Source organism: Notolepis coatsorum (genome assembly GCF_963971535.1).
Source record: "Notolepis coatsorum genome assembly, chromosome: 16".
NCBI classification, from domain to species: Eukaryota; Metazoa; Chordata; class Actinopteri; order Aulopiformes; family Paralepididae; genus Notolepis; species Notolepis coatsorum.
In genome coordinates, this window is record NC_140180.1 from 80,977,451 (window position 1) to 80,997,780 (window position 20,330).

At 46.6% G+C, this 20,330-nt stretch overlaps 1 protein-coding gene across 1 annotated transcript in view; it reads left to right on the top strand.

Moving 5' to 3' along the window:
- The window catches only part of LOC311243029 (teneurin-2-like), a gene marked incomplete at both ends in the record, with an annotated part of 205,542 nt that overhangs the window by 158,883 nt on the left and 26,329 nt on the right, over window positions 1-20,330 (top strand). Inside the window, 8 exon segments of the mRNA XM_084332100.1 lie at window positions 801-902; window positions 4,998-5,171; window positions 10,985-11,628; window positions 12,150-12,325; window positions 14,235-14,470; window positions 18,120-18,416; window positions 19,894-19,971; window positions 19,973-20,329. Coding sequence (XP_084188226.1) covers window positions 801-902; window positions 4,998-5,171; window positions 10,985-11,628; window positions 12,150-12,325; window positions 14,235-14,470; window positions 18,120-18,416; window positions 19,894-19,971; window positions 19,973-20,329 — 2,064 coding nt within the window.

Below are 20,330 nucleotides of genomic sequence, written 5' to 3' on the forward strand. Positions count from 1 at the left end.
GGGAGCATAGGAAGACAGATGGATGGAGCGAGGGAGAGAGATGGAGGGAAGGAGGAAGAGAGATGGAGGGATGGAGGGAAGGAGGGGGGTGGAGGGAAGGAAGAAGAGAGATGGAGGGAGGGAGGGATGAGGGAAGGAGGAAGAGAGATGGAGGGAGGGAGGGTGAGGGAAGGAGGAAGAGAGATGGAGGGAGGGAGCATAGGAAGACAGATGGATGGAGCGAGGGAGAGAGATGGAGGGAAGGAGGAAGAGAGATGGAGGGAAGGAGGAAGAGAGATGGAGGGAGGGATGAGGGAAGGAGGAAGAGAGATGGAGGGAGGGAGGGGGGATGGAGGGAAGGAGGAAGAGAGATGGAGGGAGGGAAGGAAGGAGGAAGATAGATGTAGGGAGGGAGGGAGAGAGGGATGAGGGAAGGAGAAAAGGAGGACGGAAGAGAGAGGTGGATGGAAGGATGGATGTCTGGAGGAAGGGAAGGGGGCGTGGGGTGATAGATGGTGGTTTGACAGTCCCCCCCCCCCCCCCCCGAGAGCACAGCTGCATCACCAACAGTGGTGCCAGCCAGGAAGGAGGGCAGGTGGTGATTATTTTTGACGGAGGTGAACACACCGGTAGTGAATATGATGGGCTGAAGGGACGAGGGGGTGGATGAATGGAGGAGAGGAAGAGAGAGAATGTGAAGCAGAGGAAGAGAGAGAACATGAAGGAGAGGGCTGTCAGAGCCCTGGCGTCCCACTTCATCATGCCACGCCGTGCGGAGAGCTGTGATGATAACACACTGATGTCTGCATCTTTCTGAGCAGGTGCGTCTGGAGTGGCCCACTGACCTGGCGGTGAATCCCATGGACAACTCCCTGTATGTCCTGGAGAACAACGTCATCCTGCGGATCACCGAGAACCACCAGGTCCGTACCGTCGCCTGGATGACCCTGAGCACATCACCACATCACCACATCACCACACCAACCTTAACAGTTTCAGTGCCGGCCATTAACACTTTGGCGACCACAGTCGATTTATAGGCCAGAGGACAGAGGTTTGTTTACAAACCGATGTACTTTCTAAGAGCTATATATATAGTTTATAGTATTGCTATCTGTCCATTCTCATTGTCACTTGAGTGCATAAACCGTGCCTTCATAATGGCTTAAAGAAAATAAAAATCCATCGGTTGGTTGTCATTTTATAGCGTCGTGAATATAAGGTTTATCGCACTTTCCGTCTCGTCTTTTTTCCGGGGAGCTAGATAATAGGCTAAACGTTGGCGCCGTTATATCAAACGCCATTTCTGCTGTATATATACGAATGAAATAAAACAAACTGCGTAGCATCCGTACTATTACAGAGCATCTATGGATGAAATGGGGGCGGCGGGGAATGCCGATTAGTATTATTGATTAGCAATACAGTGTGCGTTCAGGTAGCCAATGTCAGTGATCGATCACGTTTTAAAACAATGTCCAATCCAGCTGTAATTTGGGGGAATAGTATCCTACCGTCAGGCCATGTGATCGCCGGCAGCATTTCGTCATTAGTCATCGGAATCTGGTAGATCGATATGTCCATTGGCTAATCATAAATCCCATTATTCCAGGCTGAAATATGCGATCGGTAACGTGATCAAAGATGGAGGGTGTTCGTTTGGAACCGAGGCTCATATGAAACGCCCACATACAGTGAAAAGATTTTTTTTTTCAAATGCCCTCAATGATACTGCAGTGGAGCGATGGCGCCCCTAAGCAGATCTGGCCGGTATTGCATGTTTCAAAAATCAAATATGTGGGTAGGTCATGCATGTCGATCGCGGACGTTAATAGCGTTATAAATATGGAATAAAACAATAACAACTCGCCACGAGTTAACTCGTGGCTCTGGTCCTCAACGGGTGGAATCGAATCACGAGTTAACTCGTGGACGGTCCACATAGTGTTAACATGGGAAACATGGTTAAATGCCAGGACCCACTTCAATGATAGCGTTGTGAACGCATAATCTCTGTCTTAAATTATGTGTCTAATCTGCCTGTCGCTTATCAATGACTTGTTTGCAGTCAACATTGTCGAAACGGATTGTTTTTTAATCGGTTCATTTTCGTTTTATAGCATTTTGAAAAGCCCTCGTTTTTCAGGAAAATATATAGATTCCGTGATAAAAGGCATTTACTGGAATATTCTAGCATACACAAACACGTTGTAATTTTTCGGCCTATTTATGAATAGTTTTCAAATAAATGCTAGATTATCGATAGTATATGTGTACTTATGCACGCTATAGAGGCGGGCTGAAAAATCTATTCTCTCATTTCCTCATCAGCGATCACAGCCACACACACACACACACGCATAGGGCAAACGTTTATATCTCTGTGAAAACAGCTCTGATTATCCTAAGACTGGTAAAATAAATTCCTTACCTGAGATCAGATGTTATCCAAAAAGATTATTCCAATTCCTGATCGCCATTCCAAATATCGATCACGCTTATTGATTACAGTGTTGGGTCCTGTAAATACATAATCCATGCGTTTTCCGGGCCGGCGAGCACAATCGATCCTTCAGTTGGCTTGAGGGGAAAGTAAAATGAGCAAACTGGCCACCCCCCCTTCAGCAGTGTAAAGTAATGGGGTGCAGTTACACAGGGAGAGACGATAGGGGGCGGTATCTTCCCAATTGAGCTCAGAGAGACTCTGCAGCACTAACCCGAGGTATCGATTGATGAAATATGAATTCAAATCGCCAATAAAAAAAAACGACAAACAAGCGCTATATAGCGTCGGGGGCACTCAAAGGTCGGCATGAACTAACGACAAAACGCGTCCGTGGCATTCAATGTGTTAAGCTTGGTTTATTCTTAGAAGATGAAGATAATTTTGTTGTCACACAAACACACAGTTCTCATATCCCTCCTAGTTACACATACACACAGTCCCCATGCCCCCCCCCCACCCCACCACCTCCAATATACAGTTTCCCGCGCACCCCAGTCCACCTACCCAACCCCCCCCCCTCCACCCCTCCTGCCAACCTCCTACCTACCAACCTCCTCCAATGTACAGTTTCTTCGTCAAATGTATATACTCTCTTTTTTAGACTCTTCTTGTATCAAAAACGGTACTGTATTTGTAAATCTGGTATGTCATAAATGTATAGATGTAGCAGTACTGTCTATCTGTATGTCATGTATGTCATATATGTTATGATGAATTGAAAATGGGGGACCCTGATGTAAACAAGACGAAAGTCTTTCTCTGGTCTGCATCCCCTTAACAATTGTGTGTATTGAGCTGTACTGTATTGTACCCATTCTGCAATCTGTTAATAAAATTTTCAATCAATCAATCAAAACACACAGTCCTCATATCCTAGTTAGTTACACAGGCAGGTTTGAGATCAGCCTATCCAGACTAAACATCTCAGTTTAGAAACTAAAAGAAGAAATCCTGCATTGTACGCATGCCTACGCATTCATTCCTAATAGGGATGCTCGATATTGGCTTTTTTACCGATACCGATATTCCGATATTGTCCAACTTTTAATTTCCGATACCGATATCAACCGATATCAACCGATACCGATATATGCAGGGTTTCCCCGTCCAAAAAACTGAATAATTTCAGGTAACTAATAATTTCACTGGATATATATATAACAAATATTGTTATTGTTTTTTTTTGTTTTTAAACCGATACCGATATTTTCCGATATCACATTTTACTGCCGATATCGGCCGATAATATCGGTCGGCCGATAATATCGGACATCCCTAATTCCTAACGCACTTGAAAGACCTTTGGTGCAAAGACTTGGCAGGAAGCTCAACGTGGAAATTACAGCGAAATTAAAACTTAAAATACAGATTCAATACCAGGCTGAGTAGCATTTTCTGCAAGAGGAAACGCTTGTAAGCGAGCCATAAACTCACATTTCTTGAGAGTGGTTGTTTCTCGATTGTGTAAGCTCACTCTCTGGAAGGCGTGAACGGCGCAGGCAGAGCGCTGCTCGGTTGGAGTTTACAAACAAACTGGCTTTTTGTCAGGTGTCAGGTTTGAGTGTGAGTGCCGAGGTAATATTGGTTGCAATATTTGGCATTTAAGTCAGGAAATGCACATCGAGAGTGACAACCTATATCAAGCCACGAGTGTGCGGTAAAAAACTAGCCCTGCCCGTGCTGAAGGTGTGAGTCCCCCCGAGTGGTAACTGAAAAAAAAATCAATGGACACTGGAAAATGTAATTTGGCTTTTAATTTGGCCGTTATACCGTGTTCCATTAATTTCCTCACTGAGCTGTCCGGCCAGATTCCGGTGATGACTCTCTCCCTTTCAAGTACCTTTTTGATTAAAGCAGCAGGCTTGAGTACATTGCTGGCTTTTTTTCTTTTAACATGTTGTACTACCCGCCTAAATAACAATTGTTTTAAATGGCCGTTGTTCCCCGTTCATCATCTCTCCATAATTGTGGTATTGTTTGTGTAAACTGCTGAGGAATCGGTCACAGTCAACCAACACCTGCTAATGGGTCCTTAATTCGGATGAGACGCTAAACCGAGGTCCTGACTGTCGTTAAAGAACCCAGGGCGCCTATCGTAAAGAGTAGGGGGTTCTCCGACGTTCCTGGCCAAATTCCCAATCAGGTCTCTGACATCACGGCCACCTAATCATCCTTTCCCCTTAATTGGCTGATATCAATCCCCGTCTCCTGAGCCGTTCAGCCATTGTGTAGTGTGACGTGTGCCTGGTGCCAGTGTAAGGCAGCCATTGAGCCTGCGTAGCCCAAGACTGGGTGCTACCAGTGGTGCTACATTGTGGAGAGCGCTTTAAGTATCTAGAAAAGCGCTATATAAATGTAATGAATTATTAGTATTATTATTATTATTATTATGGGTCCGATCCTTTAGCTCAGCTGGTTAGTGCGGCCGCCTGTGGATCCTATGGTCCCAGGTTCAAATCCCCAAACATTGGTATTGGCTGAGGTTCTCTCTTCTGCGCCCCACGTCCTGCAGGTGAGCATCATAGCCGGCCGGCCCATGCACTGTCAGGTTCCCGGCATTGACTACAGCCTCAGCAAGCTGGCCATCCACGCCGCGCTGGAGAGTGCCACGGCCATCGCCCTGTCCCACACCGGCATCCTGTACATCGCCGAGACGGACGAGAAGAAGATCAACCGTGTCAGACAGGTACCAGACAGACCAGTACCAGACAGTTTGCCCAGAGGCCTTCTGTCAGTGTCAGAGTTGTATTTCTGGCAAACTGAACTGACAAGGCAGCTGGGGTTGTGTGGGTCTTACTTTAGGTGTTTCTTCTTGGAAGCCAAACACTATGTTTGTACGAGACACACACAGTGCTCCGATTTGATGATAAATGTCATGTTTTTAATTGTTATTATTGTTATTTTATTATTGGAACAAGACGGGATCCCAGGCACACAAAAAGTATAGCAGGAAGGAAAATATGTTAAAGAGTCTTTATTGTGGCACGTTTAAAAAAAAATAATAATAAAAAAGCCTTGGTCACCATGCTGGTAGGATAGGTTACGCTGGTCTGACGACCGTCACTGTCATACCTAAAGGATACGATACAGGTACGATCAGGGACGGAGGGACACACACACACACACACACACACACACACACACACACAATGAGGATACAAAAATTATCCAAGGCTTTTTTTAAACGATGTAGCCGTGCCATAATAATGGCTTCTCTTTCTACCTGTAATACTTTATAACAATTTTTTTTCCCCTGTAATACCTTTTAACTTCTCTTTCTTCCTCTAATACTTTTTAACTTGTCTTTCTTCCTGTAATACTTTTTAACTTATCTTTCTTCCTGTAATACTTTTTAACTTATCTTTCTTCCTGTAATACTTTTTAACTTATCTTTCTTCCTGTAATACTTTTTAACTTATTTTTCTTCCTGTAATACTTTTTTACTTATCTTTCTTCCTGTAATACATTTTAACTTCTCTTTCTTCTTGTAATACATTTTAACTTCTCTTTCTTCTTGTAATACTTTCTAACTTCTCTTTCTTCCTGTAATACCTTTTAACTTCTCTTTCTTCCTGTAATACTTTTTAACTTCTCTTTCTTCCTGTAATATTTTAAACTTTTTTCTTCCTGTAATACTTTTAACTTCTCTTTCTTCCTGTAATACTTTTTAACTTCTCTTTCTTCCTGTAATATTTTTAACTTTTTTCTTCCTGTAATATTTTTAACTTCTTTTTCTTCCTGTACTACTTATTAACCTATTAGTTGGGTCAATAACCTCAATTCCGTGACCATTCTCTGGCTAAGATGTTTTGATGATTGATTTGACTTCTATGGACCTTTTTATAAAATATTTATCCCCCATGTCCCTCCCAAAAATCCCAGCATTTTTTGTCAGATGGCCAAATCCAAAATACCTTCTGGCGCCATCTTGAAAAATGAACCTTTGAATCATGTATAAATACACTTTTTTGTGTAAGTCGACCATGAGGATTCCAATTCTGACATCAGTTTGATGTTATGACATAATTTGTACCCAGAAATCCAAGATGGCCAAACTAAAGCAAACATTTTACTTTTGAATGGGAAGGTAAGATGTGGTGTTTGGGCAGGGCTTCAGATTAACCTTTCCACTGATAGCACTGGTGCTACCAACTTTCCCGATAGCTAGCCAGCTAGCAAGAACTATTTAGCTAATATAGTCATTGTAGCCCTGTGTTTGGGGTTTGTTAAATATACTGTAGCGGCGACTTGTAATTCATGTTATGCTAGACTAGTCGCTAGTCGATATGTTACACCACATGTTATGGTAGATGATGACAGTCTCTGCCTGTCTCTGATTGGGTCATGTTACACTAGACTATGCTTGTTAGCTATAAGGGTGGTATTTCCAGGGATCTAGGTCAGAATAAGGTTAGAGTTTAAAAGGAAGAGTAGTTGCATAGATGCACAGTGTAGATGCATAACTGAAAATGGAAGAAATCAATCAACTCACAGGGACAAATAGAAAGTGCATAACTCATCAGACTACATGTATCCTCCAGTGTGGCAGGCTTTGCAATGAAGCCACGATTCCATTACCTCAATTGAGAGGTGGGAAAATATAAACAAAAAGGCACTGTTATGGAGCGGTCTTGACATGTTCAGAAACGTCCATGCAGGGCGTAACACACTGCAGTGCAACGCGGCCATCCCGGGTTTGACTCCCGGACCCGGCTACCTTTGCCGAATGTCTCCTCCCCATATCTTCTCCCATCCTTCCTCTCTGCCGGGTCTGTCCAATAAACAGGGACGCGAGAAGGAGGGGTGCGGCAGGGGCTGCAGCACCCCCTGCTGGATGGGAGTGTAACTGCAACTGCAAGGTTGTTTTGGATTTTATTCCAAATTTGTAACCGAGGCTACTCATGTCACAGAGCGGAACGGCACTGCAGATTTACCCTACTCTTGGAATTCATTCAGATCGTCATAGGGGCGCTGTCTCGATAATGCAGTGTTATTATTAACAGCGTGTAGCCGACGCATGAACCGGTTGGGATTCGAATAGACGCGGCCTGGAAGTGTCAACGTTGAACTGGAAATCCGTTGGTAAAAAAAATAGACACAGCGGCTGGGATAGTTTTGGACTTTTGGGACGCTGCATTCGCAGTAAAGGAATATATGAACAAGCCAGCAGAACTATCCGAGCCCCCGGGAGGGTGATCGAAGACCTTTTGCATCATGTCGGCGATCATGTATGCGGGGAACGAATTGCAGAGGGAGTGCGCAACAGCCAGGTGGGGTAAGCTGGGCTGTGATGTGTGCACCAGAACGGTTGGGCAGCGGTTTTGATTGAAAAGTTTGATTGAAAAGTTTATTAACAGATTGCAGAATGGGTACAGTACAGTAGGCTACAGCTCAATACATACAATTGTTAAGGGGATGCAGACCAGAGAAAGACTTTCGTCTTGTTTACATCAGGGTCCTCCATTTTCAATTCATCATAGTATCCTCTAGTCAAGTGAACGAGAGTGTTGGTTATGACATGACAGACAGTGGAGCTGTTTGCAGATAGCGAGCATTTTGACGTGTTGCGTGGTGGCAATGTCTCGCAGACAATACAACTACAAGTATAATTATATAATATATATATTTTATATAAAAAAAAATTAATCAAAAACGATCGATATCTCAGCACCCCCACTCCCCGCGGACTTCTCGCGTCCCTGCCAATAAATCAATAAAATGCCAAAAAAATTATAATAAATTAAATTAAATAAAAAAAACGTCCATGCAACTGTTGATTGGGATAAAGGTCCCATTGGACAATGTGTCCATAATACATGTAGGTTGACCTTATGGAATGCCAAGAAACTGGAACAGGCCAAGAAAAGACAAGAGGTCGATGAAAGCCAATCTGAGTCTTCGTCTATGTCTGATGTTTGTGCCCCAGCTGCGGCTCTAGCTGCCAAGCGGCTGAGATCGAGTCTTGGGCTGATACATAATGAAACCAAATGTGTCTGGTGCTGTAAGCCCGACGCACTTGAAATCAGATATCACCTCGGATGCGAGAAGATGAGCAGCGCGTGCAGGACTTGGTTTGACTCCTTCCCATTTGACCCAGCCTCACCCACCCTCCTACAGTCAGCCATGCCTGCCTCTGATGAACTCATTGCGGACTTCAACTCAGACCACGCTGTGGGAGAGGAGAAGTTGACCAGGTGTTCAGTAAGAAAACCTGCCTCCATGCACCCGTCCCTCTGAGCAAATGCTTGACATTTGCCAAGGGTCCATGGACTGCATTTATGGACTGCATTTATATAGCGTTTTTATCCAAAGCACTTTACAATTTGTTCCTCACATTTTACCCATTCACTCACACACCGGTGGCGGAGGCAACCATGCAAGGTGCCAACCTGCTCACGAGAGCAATTAGGGGTTAAGTGTCTTGCTCAAGGACGATTCCTGCCCTGGAGGAGTGGGAATCGAACCGGGAACCACCGGATTACCAGACGACTACTCTACCTTCCAATCCACTGTTGCCCGGCCATGCACGGAGAAGACTGGGGAGGAACTCAAGGCAAGAGTTGCTGAGAAGGAGCGGAGTGCTCTCAAGGCAGTGATCCACCTGGTTGAGGTCAGTCAACTTGAGAATCTCTCCGAGTTGCTGGAACATTGTGTTGTCGAGGAATGTGTGGCCTTATTCAACTCCAACGGCACATATAGGAAGACACAGAAGAGCAAGCTCATTCAGTCTGAGGCTGACACCATCTTCTTCTCTGCTTACACAGTTCTACGTGAGTCAGGCTACAGTGGCCCTGTTGTCATTGATACAGCCGACACTGATGCCTATGTCGCGGCAGCGGTCATCTCGCAACAGCTGCCCGGTATGCTCTGTATCAGGAGAAAGCAGGAGACAGTCTTCTGCTGTGGCCTGGTTACTGAGGAGATGGCAGACTGTATTGTGCAGCTGCATTGTATTACAGGCTGTGATGTCAACTCAGGATTCTATGGCAGGGTAAGTTGTTGATGTATGACAAGGTGGCGTAGAGCCCTGTGGCACGATGGCTGCTCTTGCAGTGGGGAGATAGCCTTGACCTTGAGGAGGAGGTGGTAGAGGGGCTCTTCGAGTTCACATGACGTTATCTATGGCGACAAGAAGAGTAGCACCATGGCTGAGGCCTGTGACACGAAGTGGAAGAGAATGAAGAACGTCACTTGGACATGGCTGGGAGCTGGTGGGTGGTCGCTGTCGCCCTGTCTGCCACACACAACCTGCTCTCCCAACACATCTACCTGCACCAGGGCCAGCTGAAGAAAACAAGGAAGAGGGAAATGAGGAGGATGGTGATGTAGAGAGGAGGAGGGGGGATTCATTGGAATCTGATGATTCAGAATCTAGTGAGGCAGAATGCTCTGATTCGGACTGATCATGACATGTTTAAAGTGGTTTCATTCTTAACCTGTTCAAGTTACAGCTATTAAAGATAGTGTATTTTTAAGTATAATTAATTATCTCGTCATACTGTATTCATCAATTATTTTACTGAGATCCTTATGAAGGTAGTTTGTTTAAAGTACAGCAGTACCATGGTAAAATTGGTTTTGACATTTAAAGTTACAATTTCGCTCTACTGGGTCGTGGCCATCTTGGATTTCTGTGCCAAAATGATGTCATAACGTCAACTCCAACAGCACTGATGTCAGAATCAAACTCCTCACCGTCGACTTACACAAAAACGTGTATTCATACATGATTCTAGGTGCTCTGGTTCAAAAGTACATTTTTCAAGATGGCGCCGGCAGGTATTTGGATGGATTTGGCCATCTGACAAAAGATGCTGGGCTTTTTGGGAGGGACACAGGGGCTAAATCTTTTATAAAAGGTCCATAGAAGTCAAATCAATCATCAAAACATCTTAGCCAGAGAATGGTCACGGAATTGAGGTTCTTGACCCAACTATATCTTTCTTCCTGTAATACTTTTTAACTTGTCTTTCTTCCTGTCAGGGGCGTGCATAGACAATTTGGGGGGCAGGGGCTCAAGCTACAAAAGGGCACTCAAACCACCAACATCCAGTGTTCATATTTGACAAAAAGAACTTCTCTTTCTTCCTGTAATACTTTTTTACTTATCTTTCTCCCTGTAATACGTTTTAACTTCTCTTTCTTCCTGTAATACTTTTTAACTTATCTTTCTTCCTGTAATACTTCTTAACTTCTCTTTCTTCCTGTAATACTTTTTAACTTATCTTTCTTCCTGTAATACTTCTTAACTTCTCTTTCTTCCTTTAATACTTTTTAACTTATCTTTCTTCCTGTAATACTTTTTAACTTCTCTTTCTCCCTGTAATACTCGTTGAGTGCCTGGGATCCCATCTTGTTCCAGTTGTCTTTTCTCAAAGACCCAAGAGACATTTTGTGAAAACATTGTACTCACTAGAGCACCTAGTTGAACTCTGAATATTGAATTATTATTTCATTATATTTCCAGCTCTAATTGGCCTTGCTTGCTGTTGTTTCTAGGTGAGCACAAACGGAGAGATCTCTCTGCTCGCCGGCGCCGCCTCCGACTGCGACTGCAAGAACGACGTCAACTGCAACTGTTTCTACGGCGACGACGGCTACGCTCCCGACGCCGGCCTCAACTCGCCCGCCTCCCTGGCGGTCTCGCCCGACGGCACGCTCTTCATCGCGGACCTCAACAACATACGCATCAGAGCCGTGCGAGCCAACCGGCCCGGCCCCGCCGTCTCCGGGATGGGCCTGGCCGGATCGGGCGCGGGGCAGTACGAGGTGGCGTCGCCGCGGGAACAGGAGCTGTACGTCTTCAACGGGGAGGGCCTCCACATACAGACGCTGAGCCTGGTGACCGGAGAGCCGCTCTACAACTTCACCTACGGTACAGACGGAGAGCTGGCCACGCTGGTGGACAACTGCAACAACACGGTGCGCGTGCGCAGGGACGGCCTGGGGCAGGGAGGAGGAGCGGGGCTGCTCAGGCTGGTGCTGCTCCCGGAGAACCAGGTGGTCACGCTGGGCCTGGACCCCACCGGGGGGCTGCGCAGCGTCTCGGCCCTGGGCCTGGAGGTGGCTCTGCTGGGCTACACCGGCAGCACCGGCCTCTTGGCCACCAAGGCCGACGAGACCGGATGGACCACCTTCTACCAGTGAGTCTGTGGCCGTGTATTGTTTGTGTGTCTTTACCAGTAAGTGTGTGTGCCTGTGTGTGTGTGCGCGTGTGTCTGTGTCTGTGTCTGTGTGTGTGTGTGTGTGTGTGTGTGTGTGTGTGTGTGTGTGTGTGTGTGTGTGTGTGTGTGTGTGTGTGTGTGTGTGTGTGTGTGTGTGTGTGTGTGTGTGTGTGTGTGTGTGTGTGTGTGTGTGTGTGTGTGCGCCAGTCAGTGTGTTTCTTTGTGTGGTGTCAACCCGTCTACCTTTGATGGTCTGAAAAACAAAAAGCTTCTCAGCTCATGTTCACATAACCCCCTGGTTTCCTCCATGATGCTGTATAATAGAGCCACACTGCCCCCCGGTGTTAGCTTTTTTAACTACAGCCCATTCCAGCTCTTTGTCATTTTGTCAGCAAATTTTACAAAAATACACATATAGACATGTACTTTTGTATCCTCATTGTTACATGTGTGTGTGTGTGTCCCTCCCTCCCTGATCGTACATGTATCGTATCCTCTAGGTACGACAGCGAGGGTCGTCTGACCAACGTGACCTATCCTACCGGCATGGTGACCAGTCTGCACCGTGAGATCGAGCGCTCCATCAACATCGACATCGAGAGCTCCAGCAGGGACGATGATGTCACCGTCATCACCAACCTGTCGTCTGTGGAAGCATCCTATACAGTGGTGCAAGGTAGAGACACACTCAGCTCACTCAGCCCTGCAGCAGGGCTGCTTTCTGCTTGGTTTAAAGCAGAAACTGAAGCTGCTTTCCCCCCCTTATTACAGTAGAAACGTCATTCTGAACGTGAACCAAATATCTCTTTGGTATTTGGGGGTTATTTGGTTAACATATCATGTATTATTATTATTATTATTAGTAGTAGTAGTAGTAGTAGTAGTAGTAGTAGTAGTAGTAGTAGTAGTAGTAGTAGTAGTAGTAGTAGTAGTAGTAGTAGTAGTAGTAGACTAGTAGTAGTAGTAGTAGTAGTAGTAGTGGTCTATCTCTCTCTCTCTCTCTCTCTCTCTCTCTCTCGCTCTCTCTCTCTCTCTCTCTCTCTCTCTCTCTCTCTCTCTCTCTCTCTCTCTCTCTCTCTCTCTCTCTCCCTCCCTCCCTCCCTCCCTCAGTCATACACACAGACACCCATCCAGCCAGTAGTTCTCATGATCCCACAGCTGATTCAGTCTAGTTTAGAGGAACAGGAAGGGAGGAGAATAATTGGCGCTCCTCCTGTGTCCCTGTGAGTAGCATGACGGCAGTATAGATCCAGACTGTACACTGCTAGGAGTCTGGAGGCCTGGGAGAATGTGTTGAGCGGTTCCACTCCCTGGGTTCCTCAGGGAGCTGCAGCTAAAGTCATTCTCTCACCGTTTGGTACGTTTCAGCGCAGTGGTTTGCTGACACACTGTCATACTCTCTCTCTCTCTCTCTCTCTCTCTCTCTCTCTCTCTCTCTCTCTCCCCCTCCTCATTAATTCTTCCACAGTGTGTCCTCCTCGCCCCCCTAAACTCCCCTCACTCTGTCTCTCTCATTCTTTAACTCTCCCTTTCTACTCATTACCTCTTATTAACAGTTGATCCACCCACCTCTCTCTCTCTCTTTCTCTCTCATCTATCTCTCTATCTCTCTCTTTTTTTCTCTCTATCTCTTTATCTCTAATTCTCTCTCATTTCTCTCTCTTTCTCTCTCTCTATCTCTTTCGCTCTCTATCTCTTTCTCTCTAATTCTCTCTCATCTCTCTCTCTCTTTCTCTCTCTCTCTCTCTCTCTCTCTCTCTCTCATCTCTCTCTCTCTCTCCCCCCTCAGGTATTGCAGAGATCTCTCAGATACAGAGAGGCAGGGGATGTGTATCTACAGTAACATCGGTCTCCGAGTCATTTGGAAAAGGCTTCTGGGGCCGTTTGAGTCCCGTTGTTAAAACGCTGCCCAGAGCTTTATTACAAAGTGGCCTTATGAGTTACCTTCCTGTCAGGTAGTCTGTCTGATCTGCTTCACCTTCTGTCAAATGAAGTAGAGGACTCTCCTCTGCATCTCAGGCCAAAAGCAGTTTGATCTTATCTTCCATCAATCCATCTCTTTTACAGTAACACATTGGAGGCAGGACTTTAAAAGTGTATAGTCTCTCTCTCTCCTCCTTGTTCCTCTCTCTTCCTTGCTCCCCCTCTCCCTGTCTCTCTATCTTGCTATCTCTCTCACTCTCCCCCTTTCTCTCTTCTCTTTATCTCTCTCTCTCTCTCTCTTACCAGTTTTAGTGAGTGAGTGAGTGAGTTAAGTGGAGAACGAAGGACTGAGATGATATAGCGTGCAGACCTCACATCAGCTGCCTCTCCACCTGCTCTGTTCTAAACCCTGAATCATTTTCTGCAGATGGAGGAGAGAGTAACCAGATGAGTCAGTGTTCTATCAATATGTCATGGTTATCTAATCCTAGCAGACGCAGACGGTCTTCTGATCTGACTTTCCCTGGCGGATATCACACTTGTTTTCATGAGTAGGCTGGTCACAGGTCCAGGATGTCATTTCCTGGTGGTTGTCGGTCACACTGGCTCGCGCTAACCTACCTCACGTTCCCCCTCCTGCTTCCTCTTATCGCCCTCTACAGACCAGGTGAGGAACAGCTACCAGCTGTGCAATAATGGGACGCTGAGGGTGATGTACGCCAACGGGATGGGCATCAGCTTCCACACGGAGCCACACATCCTGGCGGGCTCCGTCAGCCCCACCATCGGCCGCAGGAACATCACGCTGCCCACCGACAACGGCCTCAACTCCATCGAGTGGCGGCTCCGCAAGGAGCAGACGAAGGGCAAGGTCACCGTGTTCGGCAGGAAGCTGAGGGTGAGAGCTGACATCACTTCCTGTCTGTCGGAATCAAAGGCCATTTTATTTAGCCAAATATATTTTACATGTACAAGAAATTTGGCTTGGTGCTTACTCATATAAAGACGACAAGACGGACCGACGGTGGTCAGGTTTAGATCATATAAAAACCTTTATTTACATTTACATTTAGTAATTTAGCTAACGCTAAATGAGGAGAAGTTCACCTCTGGCAACTAAGGGTAAGTGATATTCTTCATCTAGCAGTGCTGAACTTGAGCGCTACACTCTGAGTAGATAGTAGTATAGACATATTAGCATAGTAGGTAGTATTATAGACATAGTAGATAGTAGTATAGACATAGTAGCATAGTACATAGTAGATAGTAGTATAGGCATAGTAGCATAGTAGGTAGTAGTATAGACATAGTAGGTAGTAGTATAGACATAGTAGATAGTATAGACATAGTAGCATAGTAGATAGTAGTTCCGTGAGTCTGCCTCAGGGCAGCAATTGTAGCTTACCACCACCGGTATGACTGTGTATGAACTTATAATGGACTCTGTAAGCGCTCTGGGGTCACTGGGGTGTCATGAAGAGCGCTATATAAATCCAATCCATTATTATTATTATTATTATTATTATTATTATTATTATTATTATTACATCGTAGATAGTAGTATAGACATAGTAGCATAGTAGATAGTAGTATAGACATAGTAGATAGTAATATAGACATAGTAGCATAGTACATAGTAGGTAGTAGTATTGACATAGTAGCATAGTAGATAGTAGTATAGACATAGTAGCATAGTAGATAGTAGTATAGACATAGTAGCATAGTAGATAGTAGTATAGACATAGTAGCATAGTAGATAGTAGTATAGACATAGTACATAGTAGATTGTAGTATTGACATAGTAGCATAGTACATAGTGGTAAAGACTTAAAGTACATAATAGTAAAAGGAACGTGTTTAGTTGTCGACTGCACCACACCGCAAAGAATAGGGCTATAAATAAATAGATCTGTTTGACTGAAACAGATGTCTCTCCACTGAAAATGGTTTTAAAAATGTTCATCCATTCAGCATAATATGAAACTCCTCCTGAAACGCATCTGCAAAATTCAGTATTTTCTGATTTCACTTTGGATAGTGAGAAACCTCCTATCTGCACCTATTCAGTCTGTCTGCAAGATATTTTCCAAAAGCCAAAAGCAGTGTATTGTATTAAAATAAAAATAGCATTCTGAAAGAAAACAACAGTTTTTTTTGTTTTCTCAAAAAAGTGAAATTTTCAGATAGGAGGTTTTGCTTTTCAGCCACCGATATCACTTTTCTTCTATTTTAAAAGGGGATCTCTCTCTCTCTCTCTCAAGTTCAAGTTTCAAGTTTCTTTAATAGTTGTCATACAGAAGTACAGAATACTTTTATACAAAATGCTTCTTACTGTTACGCTCCAGAGACTGTGCTAGACAAGATAAGTATGAAATAAAATAAAGTAGCATGTAAAAAGAAGTAAAAATAGAGGTCCCAGTGTTCAGTATAGACATATGTACAATGTTCGATGCAGACTAGAAGTAACTGAGTTACCATACAATATACAATATACTATGCAATATACTAATATACAATACTATATAGTGCAAAGCAGAAATGGGATGAGGTACAATTTACAGTAAGGTGTACGAGTTGTAGTGCAAATCCTTTACCAATAAATATAAAGTGTGTTTAGGTGATCTAAAGTGTGGAGAGTGGGTGCTGCAGTGTGTTGTTTGTTTAAAGTGAGTGTGTGCGTGTGGATGTGTGTGCTGTGTGCATTTGATGGTTGTTGCATAGTGTTTATTGTTCGTTGAGCAGCCTGATGGTCTGGGGATAGAAGCTTCTTCTGAGTCTTTCTGTGCTCGCCTTGAGACTCCGGTATCGCTTGCCTGACCGCAGCAGTTCAAAGAGGCAGTTGTTCGGGTGGCTGGAGTCCTTGATGATTCTCTTAGCCTTACCCCTGCACCGCTTGTTGTAAATGTTCTGGAGGGTGGGAAGCCCCCCTCCAATTGTGCATTCCGCTGAACGTGTCACTCTTTGTAGTCTGCTTCGGTCTTGTGCAGTGCTATTCCCAAACCAGGAGATGATGTTGCCAGTCAGGATGCTCTCTATTGTACATGAGTAGAAGTTCTTAAGGATCTTCTGACTGACTTGGAACTTCCTTAGGCGCCTGAGGAAGTAGAGGCGTTGTCGTGCCTTCTTCACAACACTGTCAATGTGTGTGGTCCATGTCAAGTCCTCGGATATGTGGGCTCCGAGGTACTTAAAACTGTTCACTCTCTCAACCGGTGCCCCGTCGATGCTGAGTCCTTGACCCCCGACCTCCTGAAGTCCACAATCATCTCCTTTGTTTTGCTGACGTTCAGGGAAAGTCTGTTCTCCTGGCACCATCCCGCCAGGACCTTGACCTCTTCCAGGTAGGCCCTCTCGTCGTTTGCAGAGATCAGGCCCACCACTACTGTGTCGTCAGCAAATTTGATGATTGTGTTGTTGCTCCGCTGAGCCACACAGTCATGTGTGTACAGGGAGTAGAGGAGGGGACTCAGAACACAGCCCTGTGGGGCCCCTATGTTGAGGGTGATGGATGAGGAGGTGCAGTTGCCTGCTCTCACCACCTGGGGTCTGCCCGTCAGGAAGTCCAAGACCCATTGGCAGAGGTCATAGTTCAAGCCCAGGTCCCTGAGCTTGGCTATGAGTTTGGAGGGGACTATGGTATTGAATGCTGAGCTGTAGTCGATGAATAGCATTCTCACATAGTTCCCCTGCCTCTTGTCCAGGTGTGATGCTGCTGTGTGCAGCACATGGGCCATGGCGTCCTCCGTGGACCTGTTGGGGCGGTATGCAAATTGCAGGGGGTCCAGGTTGATGGGGAGGGAGGAACAGATGTAGCCCTTCACTAGCTTCTCAAAGCACTTCATGGCTATGGAGGTGAGAGCTACAGGGCGGTAGTCGTTGAGGCAAATGGGCGTAGATTTTTTGGGTACAGGGATGATGGTGGACTTCTTCAAACAGGTGGGGATGACAGCCTGTTCTAAGGACAGGTTAAATATGTCAGTGAATACCGGGGCCAGTTGGTCGGCACAGACTTTTAGGACGCGGCCGGGGATACCGTCCGGTCCTGCTGCCTTCCTGATATTCACTTTCTTAAAGGTCCTCCTCACCTCATGTTCTGTTATTCTGAACACTGAATCTCCATCAGCAGCGCCCCCCCCCCCCCCCCCTCCATTGCAGTGGTTTGTAGGCTGGTGTTGTTATTCACCGCCTCAAACCTCGCATAGAAGGTATTGAGTTAATTTGCTAAGGAGATGTCACTGTTCAGCTTGAGGGAGGTGCCTTTGTAATCTGTCATTGTTCTGAGGCCCTGCCACATACCTCTAGAGTCAGCCTGTTCAAACTGAAGTTCAACTTTGTCCCTATAACTCTGTTTTGCCTCTATTACTGCTCTCCTGACGTTGTATCTTGCCGTCTTGTGTTCATCCATGTTGCCTGTCACAAGCCCGGTGTTGTAGGCTGAGGTGCGCACTTTCAGAGCCTCACGGACGGATTTATCTACCCAAGGCTTTTGATTTGGGTAAATTCTAATTGTCTCTCTCTCTCTCTATCGCTCTCGTCCTTCCCTCCAGGCCCACGGGCGTAACCTCCTCTCCATCGACTTCGACCGCAACACGCGCACAGAGAAGATCTACGACGACCACCGCAAGTTCACGCTGCGCATCATGTACGACGCCCAGGGACGCCCGGCCATGTGGCTGCCCAGCAGCAGCCTGGCGGTGGTCAACGTGTCCTACTCCGCCACGGGACAGCTGGTCGGACTGCAGAGAGGCAGCATGAGCGAGAGGACAGAGTTTGACCCGCAGGGACGCATCCTGTCACGTACCTTTGTGGATGGCAAGGTGTGGAGTTACAGCTACCTGGACAAAGTGAGTAAAAGGGGAATGTCGCGTTAGCGATCTGTTGTGCATGTTTTTCCATTGGGTTTATCTTATCGGGAGGGGAAACCCTTGTGAGCACGGGGAGAACAAACGCCACACAGAAAGGTCCGGGAGATACCCCACCTGGGTAACTGGCAACACAGCAGCCTGGTCCCCAAGCGGGAATCGAACCCACAACCTTCTAGCTGTGAGTGTGTTAAACAGTGTTAAACACTACACCACCGCGCCGCCTAAAAAACAAGTAAAAACAGCACTCTTTAATAATGACTAAAATAGATACTTAAAGAGACAGGTGATACATCACAGAGGTAACCGTATGGGAAATAATTAAAACACACACCAAACAAACAACCAAATAAAATGACAAGGTATGAAGCAGGACAGTTATTAGTTGGGGAAAGCACGATGCTGTACGTGTGAAATATCATATTTGACTAACTAAGTGAAATATCCCTTTAAGCTTGTCGTCTTAAGGATGGAAAGTTACTGAGACGTGGCAGTGGAGTGGAGTGTATAGTTATATGAACTATAGCCAAGTGAGGGTGAAATTATCTATCATTTTTATGGTAATGAGGATTCAAATGAATCAGGTAAGAATAAATTACTCGCATTCGTATTTCACAGCAGGAAGAACATCCTCTTCCATATAAATCCCTGTAGGGCCAGATGAAAATGATGATGCCAGATTCATCTCTATTTCTCTGTCCCTTCTTCCCCCCCTCCACCCTCCCTCCCTCTTTCCATCCATCTCTCCCTCCCTCCCTCCTAACCTCCATATCTCCCTCTCTGCTACCCTTCCTCTCTCCCTCCATTCCTCCTACCCTCCATCTTTCCCTCCCTCCCTCCATCTCTCCCTCCCGCTCTCCTACCCTCCATCTCTCCCTCCCACTATCCTACCCTCCATTTATCCCTCCATCCCTCCTACCCTCCATCTTTCCTTCCATCTCTCCCTCCCTCTCTCCCACCCTCCATCTCTCCCTCTTTCTCTCCCTCCCCCTCTCTCCCTCCCTCCTACTCTCCCTCCCTCTCTCCCTCCTACCCTCCATCTCTCCCTCCCTCTCTCCCTCCCCCTCTCTCTCCCTCCCTCCCCCTCTCTCCCTCCCCCCTCTCCCTCCCTCCTACTCTCCCTCCCTCTCTCCCTCCTACCCTCCATCTCTCCCTCCCTCTCTCCCTCCCCCTCTCTCTCCCTCCCTCCTACCCTCCCCCTCTCTCTCCCTCCCCCTCTCTCTCTCTCCCTCCCTCCCTCTCCTCCCTCCTACCCTCCCCCTCCCTCTCCCTCCCCCTCTCCCTCCCTCCCTCTCCCTCCCTCCCTCTCTCTCCCTCCCTCTCTCTCCTCCTCCCCCTCTCCCTCCCTCCCTCTCTCCCTCCCCCTCTCTCTCCCTCCCTCCTTCCCTCCCCCTCCCTCTCCCTCCCCCTCTCCCTCCCTCCCTCTCTCTCCCTCCCTCTCTCCTTCCCCCTCTCCCAGTCCATGGTGCTGCTGCTCCAGAGCCAGAGGCAGTACATCTTTGAGTTCGACGTGTCGGGTCGGGTCACGGCGGTCACCATGCCCCATGCCCAGCGTGGCTCGCCACACCATGTTCACCCACGTGTCCGTGGGCTACATACGCAACACGTACAACCCCCCCGAGAGCAACGCCTCCATCATCCACGACTTCAGTGAGGACGGCCGGCCCCAGGCCACGCACTACCTGGGCACCGGCCGGCGGGTGCTCTACAAGTACGGCAAGCTGGCCAAGCTGGCGGAGGTCCTGTACGACAGCACCGCCGTCACGTTCGGCTACGACGAGACCACCGGCGTCCTGAAGATGGTCAACCTGCAGAGCGGCGGCTTCTCCTGCACCATACGCTACCGCAAGATGGGCCCCCTCATCGACAAGCAGATCTACCGCTTCAGCGAGGAGG